This window comes from Mesitornis unicolor, unplaced genomic scaffold (assembly GCF_000695765.1).
Source record: "Mesitornis unicolor isolate BGI_N332 unplaced genomic scaffold, ASM69576v1 scaffold34004, whole genome shotgun sequence".
NCBI lineage: Eukaryota > Metazoa > Chordata > Aves > Mesitornithiformes > Mesitornithidae > Mesitornis > Mesitornis unicolor.
In genome coordinates, this window is record NW_010178668.1 from 16,440 (window position 1) to 25,273 (window position 8,834).

The window sequence follows — 8,834 nt, forward strand, 5'->3', positions numbered from 1 at the left end:
CCAAAACTCCACTGCGATCCACTCACTAAGGTGAATTTTAGTGTGCTGGAGTGTGTTTAAATTGTGCTATAAACAACCAGCCTGTTTACAGAGAAGTAGAAGGATTTGCTTAACCCAAGACCATAGGCTCATTTATCTTGCTTCCTTCTCTTTGCTGGTGTCAGACTATTTTTTCCTGTGTGTCACTAAAACTCTCCCTGGAGCTTTGTTGATTAGCTGCAGAACTCAAAGTGGTTTGTATTGAGATTCAGGCAGGAAAATGCTGTTGTATTAGAAGTAATGGCCTTGGTGTCAGCCCAGTGAGCCAGGAGAGAACACACACCAGCCTGCCCAGTGTTTCTGCATGTCCGAGAGCCACAGCCAGTCTTGTATTAATTATACCAGTGCACAGTGGGCTGAGGGGTGCTGAAGCTCTCGGTGGTAAACCAAAATGATGGTAGAAGGCACAGAACGCACCAGAGTTCATCTCTTTACCCCTAGATCTGAGCTCAGCTACTTAATGCTCAGCTGAGATTTGTCCTTATTGTCAGAAGGATACCAGCAAAGCTGTCCATGTCTTTCCTGTTCTTTAGCTGGTGAATAATATTGTTGCTTTTTTCTTTCCTTTCCTTTCTAAAGAACATTCGAAAGTATTTGCTGACTGAAGCAAAAGAGAAGAATCGCCCCGAGTTTCTTCAGGGCTGGCAGACTGCTGTGACAAAGGTAAGTGGCAGCTCTTGGAGCTCTGGAGTCTGAGATTTTAGGAGGCTGCTTCTAAACCCATGTATTTGAACAAGTAATAAATTGTTTTACGCTGACCACATGGAGGGTGGTAGTAACAACACAGGTGGTTACACATGAGAATTAGAGTTCTGTTGATCATTCAGCTCTCACCAGGTCTTTAATACTTTCTGACTTGGTGATCTGAGCCTAATCTCTGGGCAATTAAATACCCATGCAGCAAAACCTGTAGCTGGTGCCCATGTTGGCACAAAGTCAGAAGTGAATGAGCTGCATACTCAGCTTCCTGACTTTTCCCGAAAGGACTGTTCTGAACTGTGCCAAATGAATGGGGTTTGGTGAGGGAGGGACAAGCAATGCTGCTTCTGCTTGTATTTTATGTTTGCTATGGATAGAGGTCTCCAGGGCTCTTTGTGGCACATTGCATTTGATCACAAGTAAACAAAGTCTGGAAACAATTAAAGGGAATAACCTGTGTGTAGTGTAAATGAGGGAATATGTGATTAGCGTAGCCATCCCATAATGGCTCCAAAGATATAAAACAGGTCATTGCACACCAGACATACTCCCAACAGCTCCCTCCTCGCACAGGTTTATTTTTAGATGCCGATACAGAATCACAGAATGTGAGGAGTTGGAAGGGACCTCAAAAGCTCATCCAGTCCAACCCCTGCCAGAGCAGGATCACCAGACCAGGTCACACAGGAACACGTCCAGGCGGGTTTTGAATGTCTGCAGAGAAGGAGACTCCACAACCTCTCTGGGCAGCCTGGGCCATGCTCTGTCACCCTTACAGTAAAAAAGTTTTTCCCCATGTTCAGATTGAACCTCCTATGCTCCAGCTTGCTCCCATTGCCCCTTGTCCTCTCATTGGACATCACTGAGCAGAGCCTGGCTCCTTCCTCCTGACACTCACCTTTTACAAATTTATAAACATTAATGAGGTCACCCCTCAGTCTCCTCCAAGCCAAAGAGACCCAGCTCCCTCAATGGATACAATGATGGGATGATTCCTGTCTGCACTCAAGCACACCCTGTGCAGCCAGGGCTTGTCCTCCTGCTTTCTGTGAGGCAGAAAACCTAGGAGCTGAGGCAAAAGAATTACTTTTCAAGTGCCAGAAACAGCACTACTGAATGGGACTTCGTAGCTCAGCATATCAAAATTGAGCATATTTGAAGAAATAATGAAGGTTGAAAGTGATCATTTACAACTGCCTTGCTCATTCCTGTCATCTGACGATGTGCCACCCTTCTTGTGGTACCTGAGACCCTTTCGTGTGGCTGGGGATGGAAAGTCCCTGCTGGTAGCATGGGTGCTGAGAGTAATCTTGCTTTAGACCTGTGTGACTTTGCCGATAGAGCTTGGTCCTGTGTAAAGCAGATAATGCTGTACAAACATTTATTTAAACTAATTGAGAAGCTGTTCTGTGTAGGTCACTAAAAGAAAATAAACTTTAAAGAAAGATTTGTAATTTGTTTTCTATCCCCCACTATATATTTTTCTAAATGTTAGGTGTTATTCTAACAAGGTGTTGAGTGTCACCTTGCAGAAGTTGGGATCAGAATGAGTAATTACAGCTCCATTCTCTAGTGCTGCACAACAGTGAGATAGCCGATCGTTTTGCTGAATATCTCCTTTTGGACTTTAAGCAGGATTTGGAGAATAAAAGGATAAGTGAAGATCTGACATGTCTCTTTTTGTTTCTTTTCCTTTTAGTGCATTCCACAACAGAAAAATGACAGTGACTGTGGGGTTTTTGTGCTCCAGGTAAGAGTACTGCATTTCAAAAATCAGCGGCCTGTATTGTTCACACAGTAAATGTCCTTTTTTCAATCAAGCCTTTTCCTTTTCCTCAGTACTGCAAGTGCCTCGCCTTAGACCAGCCTTTTCAGTTCTCCCAGGAAGATATGCCCCGAGTGAGAAAAAGGATTTACAAGGAGCTGTGTGAATGCCAGCTAATAGACTAATAAAATGCAGCCAACCTAATTTCTCTGGCATTTCTGACAAGTTGCAGCTGGTGTTTGTGTACTTGAATTTCTGAAAACTTCCATGAATTTTGAGCGATTCTCAGCTGAGTGGTGTGGCCACTGTCGTTACCTCAATTTTTTGACAAGCTCTTTAACTGGCAGAATGTAACAGAGCTGCCATAAAATATTCCTAATGTCAGTTTGGTTCTCTTATGTTCTTTCCTGTATTTAATATTTATTATCTCAGCATGCATATAGGCAAAGAATGCAACTAAAAGCATAAAATTGTAGATTTGGTGCACCTTTGAGATGTAGCTAGAAATGACAAATACAGGTGAATTTGTCTGGAAACATAAAGATGCATGATATGTTTTCTGATGCAATAATGCTTTGAATGTATCAAAAAAAATTCAATGCCATAAAAAGAAGAGCTAGAACCTGTTTGATAGTTCCATTGTCCCTGTTGTGGCTGTATAATACTGAATTACAACTTTTTAGGGTGGCTAAATTCATTGACAGATTTAATTTCTGAAGGACCCTTTTTTAAATAGTTCAAGTTGCTAATAAAGTTTGTTCTTTTAACATTTATCCAGCTGTCATTATCAGCCTGTCCCTATAGATAAAAAGCAACCTTTGCACAAATAAAGCTTCACCGCTTGTCTGGACAATAAAAAGTACAAAGGTGTTCAGTCAGATTGATGGTATATTCCTATATGCTGCAGAAGTCTCCATGATGTGTGTGTTAAGGAGAATTACAAAGCTGGCCCTGAAGAGTCACAGCTCAGATACCAAGATAAGCTCCTTGGCTGTAACTGTTTAAATCTCAGATGGCTTTGACTCGTTTTTCAGTTACACTCTATGCAGTGAAATGTACCATTTCAGCATCTCCCTTCAGCTCTGTCTTCAGCTGAATTTCCTTCAAGCTTGTTGTGTTTAACCTCCCATTGGCTTTTGCCTTTGTTCAAATATAAATTAATTCATCTCTGCTGCATCTGCTGGTTGATTGTCTCGAACATCCTTGGTTTTGTTTGCGTTCAGTAGCACCGAGGGGTCGGGGTGGGAATAAGAGCACTTGTGGTGGGTGCTGTGCAAACAGCAGGTGATGTCCTGCTGCTCTGGAGGAGCACTGAACCTTGCTGTGTTGTTGCACTGGGTGGGGGTGAGTGGGAGGATCTTGAGACACTTGGGGTTTTTTTTTTGCCTTGATCTGTAAACTGTGATGTGCTCCTTGCTGAAGAGAGCAAGTTTTGTGTGAAGAAACTGTTGTATGGGACTGCTACACCAGTAAATGTCTTTGCTGTGGTTTTCTACCAGGTAAAGGAGTGAGGCCAGAGAAAAACTTATTTCCAATGCTAAATGTCACCTGTTGTACAGCTTCGCTTTGCGGCTGTCCATAGGACTGACTTCTGATGGAGGAAAACCACTTTCCTTGTCTTGCAAATTAATTCAGGCTTGAGCTAAGCCAGGTGCAAATCCCTCCTGGATTACGGGAGGGAGCAGCAAGCACAGTCAGGTCAGGAGATGGAAGCTCATGCACGCTGTGTTGTGCTGGAGAAGGAGGAGTTCTCACCTCGGTGTAACTTGTCACTGAACGTGTACACCAGCGTGTACAAAGAAGGAGAATTGGGTGGCCAGGAAAAGTGAAAGCAGAGCCAGCTTTCAATGTGTGCAAGTGAAGCTGTATCCTCATGCAAGACTCCCTGCAGAAAGGGAGTGAAATAGAGAACGGGAGCTGCATAAACAAGCTGCCTTTATTTTTACAACTATTTGGTAAGGAGGCTGGAAAGGTGTGCTGTGACTGTACCAGCCTGGGACACCCAGTGCCTCTAAGGAAGACCCTTTTTTTTTGTGGAAGTCACCTTATTGATGGAGTTTTCATTGCATGGGAATGTGTTGCAGCACTGGACCACAGGAAGTCCTTTCTGGAAACGTGGCACTTACTACTGGTTGGTGGGAATCCATCTTTTCTATGAGAGGTTGGAAGGAGTCTGTAATCATGATCCCTTTAACAGTGACATCAGTAAAAGGATGGGGTTTGTCTGTGTTTAATGGGAACGTGGGCGCTTTGAAGCAAGCGTGTATGCGTACCAGATCATTTGAGGGGAGAGGAGCTTGCGTTTGAATCTGCTGCCTTGTGAAGTGGGGAGCAGGGCGGGGAAAGATGCGTGTTGGAAAGTACTTGTTATGCGCTCCTTGTCACCTCGAGGTTTGCTGACAAGTGTTCAGTGGGTTACGGGGCAGGACAGCGGAGTTGTGCTCGAGTCTCCAGCTGTGAACACACCAGCGAGAGGCCGCTGGAAAAAAAAAGGAGGGGAAATTGAAAACAGAGCTAATGTAAGCAAAGTCAGTTGGTGCAGGCTTGAAATTAATCACAGGCAGACAGAATCTCAGGCTCTGTAATGGTGTATCCTGCGAAACCGGACTAATTAACTCCTCCTTGAGAATGTCTTTGATGCCTTAGAGGAGATGGACTCCATAATCTGCAGTCATTTTACCAGTTCTTACAACATTCAGGACTATGTAGAGTGTTTTTATTATGAGAGGCACATTTATGTGGATGTAGTTATGGCTGTTAGCAATCCCATTAATGCGATCTTCAGAATCTCATAAATCACTCTGAACTGGTTTGGCTGGCACTTAAATTTCATGACTTGTTCTGAGGAGATCGTCTCACTCCGCTGATTTACACAAATAGTCCCAGCACCGGCGAAGCCTTCGTCTCATGTGTGACAAATTTAAGCTACCCGAGTTGTAATAAACCTTAAACACAATTGGAAATAAATTATCAGTTTCCATTTTATTTGCTTTAGTCTATAGTTTAAAATGACTGTAGCTGATATAAATCAAAAAAATGCAAAATGTGGCCTCGATTCTGCAAGGTAAGTAGCGAAACGCCGATTGCTGAGCCAGGAGATACCTGCAGAGCAGAGCCTGAACTCTTCTGCGGTTGCTCCATTCCTACCTGGCCATCCCGAGTGTGAAGGTGATATTTTCCATGTTTCAAGTTGCTGGTTTGTGTTGAATCTCTAGAATAATGCTTAACCTATCTTTACCTTCTCGGAGTTTTGATTGGCGTTATCTACTGCAGCATTTCTTCAGTGTGAAAATGTAAACCTTGGGAAGTGACATCGACTTAACTCCACCGAGCAACAACTGCATTTTGTGGGTGTGTTCTTGCATCGAATGAAGCCCACGTTCCTGTGAAGTAATAAAATTGAGCTTTACCATAAACCCTGTTTTCTTTCAGCAGTTTGGTTTCCTTTTAATTTGAAAAGCAACGGATGTGACGGCTGAGGGGATGTTTGTAGCAGCTTGTTTTGGGATCTGTGTCATTAGGAGAAGCCTCTCCAGCTGATTAGTTCAATAACACTGAACTGCACTAAGGATGCTCTCTGTTCCGTAGCACCAGAGTGATATCACTTACTGTGGTTTGAGCTGTGACAACATACAAGACTGGAGATGGCACATAGTGCATAAATAAGGAGGGAAATCTTGTCTTAGTGTCTTTCTTCTAAGGTGGCATTTAAAAAAACACATCTGTCAGCAGAGCAGGTAGGACTTAAATTGCTTTTCTAGATCAAACTAAATTAATGTCCTCGTATTGCTTGTTGATTTAGCTGTGTAACTATAGAGTTAAATCTTGTCTTCGCTGAATTTTACAAAGCTATACAGCTCATGAATTTGTGATAATGGGGGTGAATGAAGGCTTAGCGAATGTCTCTTTAAGCTATTAATCATGAGACTGGCAACATCATTGTCTTTATTACATTCATAATTTAAAAATCCTATCATGGAGGAGGAAACATGGGTGCTTGTTAAATAGATTCTTCAGTGAAAAGTACTAAGAAATCAGATCGTTAAAGTACAGAATCATAAGAGACGCGAGAGCCTTGCCAGGAACAATAATTACTATTTATATGTAAAGGCATTGGGAGGGCAAGAGATGAGTCTGGTTTGCTTGTGCCTGAACTTAATGGATCCTATGAGTAACCAACTAGAAGGATTTGGGGATTGAATTTTGTTTTCAGAGCATGCAATATCACAAGCTATAGAGCTAAAAACCATTGCAAACTGAGTGAAATATCTTGAGAAATCAGCTGGTTTGTTGTGTCTCAATGCAAGCAAGCAAAACACGTGCGAAGCAGCTCCTGCTCCTGCCTGAAATTCTGATGAGTTATGATTCTGAATTCTTGGGTTTGATTTCAGCTTTGCTGGTAACTCTTCTCCCCTAATGCGGCACTTTCTTGAGGTTGCAGACCTTCCCTAATGCCTGGGTTACCTGGGTCTCCACAGGCAACTTTAGGAAGCGGCCGAGAGGAGAAGGGATCAAAAACCCATTGGGGTATCTCTTCGCACCGTTTTGTGATAAATGTGTCATGGGAGGAAGGGCAGGGGAGAAGCTGAGCTTTAAATAAGATGTATTTAACTGGATAATGTGGGTCAGGTCATGTTTATGGTACGTGAACATGATATAGGCAAAGAACCATCTTGTTTATGAAAGCGGTTGGGATGAGTGGGAGAGAAACATGGGGAAGGGACGACTCGTCTGCAGGGACCACGGCTGCTCTGCGCGCATTGGGACGCTGTGTCTCACTGCCAGCCCCTGCGTTTTACATCGACTGAATGCAGGCAGCAACCGCAGCGAGGGAAGAGACTCCCTGCGCAGCGCTCAGCCCAACGTCACGTTTGCTTAGGACAGTCGTGGCTTGGCAATTGATCCTCAGCATCTCCGACAGCTCCAGCCTATTGAAAATCAGACAAGTGTGCTTCTGCTCCACTGCAAACACTGTGTCTGCCCACAGGCTCTCACAGATTCAGTCCATTCCAGCTCCCCTTTCAGTTCCTGGCTTCTCAGGGGCTTCAAGGTGGAGGATTTTTTCTTTTTAAATAAGTCTGAGGTACAGAGAAGTTTTAAGATGTATCTTCAATAAATGCATCCCCTTCTCATTCAGGAAACTTGTCTTTGGAGATCTGCATTCAGTTTTGCATACTGAAATACTTCTGTTTCTCACGTAATTAGTACAAGGTGGCAATCTTTAATTGCTACCATTAATGGGCAGAAAGGGACTTCAGGGCTTAAGTTTTGGCAGAGTTTTGTGGTTTGTCCTCTGGCGGATCACACTTCAGATGAATGTTTGTTGTTTTGTTGTTGTGGTTGTTTGCCTTTCTTTTTCCTTTAGGATATAAATATAGCTAAAAGATGCTGAAAAACTTTAGGCTAATGAAATGCAATGCCTTAAATTTATCTCCAGGATTCTTGTAGACACTTGATTGTCCCCAAAGGGGATGTCCAGTCTTTAGAAGGTACTGGGATGTACGCTGAGAGGAAAACAGGGAGTATACAGACTCAGTTCCCAGTATCGCCATTTGATCATTTTCCTAGATCATACATTAGAAACTGAGCATTTAGGTCCTGGTGAAGTTCTTGGCAGGACTGTAGCTGTACCCTGAGTACAGCCTGGGTCCGATGGTTCCTCCCGGGGTACTTTTCGACCACCAGATGTCACGCAAGGACCATCAGCACAGTGTGCGCTGCTGCGTGCTCCAGCTCCCTGCTCCCACGTTGACCAAGCCATGGTGTCTCCTGGTTGCGTGTTGCCTGCCACGTTGGTGTTGTCTTCTCACACATTTCTCAGCAGAGTCTGCACAGCACTTGGAAAAGGAATGTGTGTGTTAAACCAAACGCCTTCCCCCTCTTTCCAGCCGGCAACAAATCCACTGAAAATCCCTCTGTATCAAACATGTAAGTGCTTGGCTCCAGCACGATTACTCCAGAGTCCCATCAATTTTACAAATTGGCCAAAACATTTTTTGGTAGAGAGGTCTTGCATACCAGAAGTCTTGAGTCTGATCAAGCTGCTGCCCTACTATAGATCATGGCTGTTATTTTTATAACTCTCTATTACCGTGGCAAATGCTGGGGGGATGCGGGGTAGAAACCACATCAGTAGCAAATTCTGTCTGATTTGTGGTCGTATGCTTATAACTCTACATGGTTTTGCAAATAACTAAACAAAACCAGGAATTCGTTTAGAGGCAAAAAAATCCCTAAACTCCTAAAAACTGCTGCATCAGATATCTTGCATGGAGAATCTGTCTTGCTCATGATTTGGATCTGTCAATGGAGAATGGTTCAGAGCAGGAAT

The 8,834-nt window shown here is 43.5% G+C and overlaps 1 protein-coding gene across 1 annotated transcript in view; it reads left to right on the forward strand.

The window, feature by feature from the left end:
- SENP5 (SUMO1/sentrin specific peptidase 5) overlaps positions 1 to 3,679 on the forward strand; it is a 14,317-nt gene extending 10,638 nt beyond the window's left edge. Inside the window, exons 7-9 of the mRNA XM_010182534.1 lie at positions 619 to 702; positions 2,438 to 2,488; positions 2,578 to 3,679. Of these exons, the coding sequence (XP_010180836.1) occupies positions 619 to 702; positions 2,438 to 2,488; positions 2,578 to 2,688 (246 nt within the window). The 3' untranslated portion in view covers positions 2,689 to 3,679. The remainder of the gene's footprint in view (positions 1 to 618; positions 703 to 2,437; positions 2,489 to 2,577) is intronic.
- Positions 3,680 to 8,834: the final 5,155 nt, after the last annotated feature.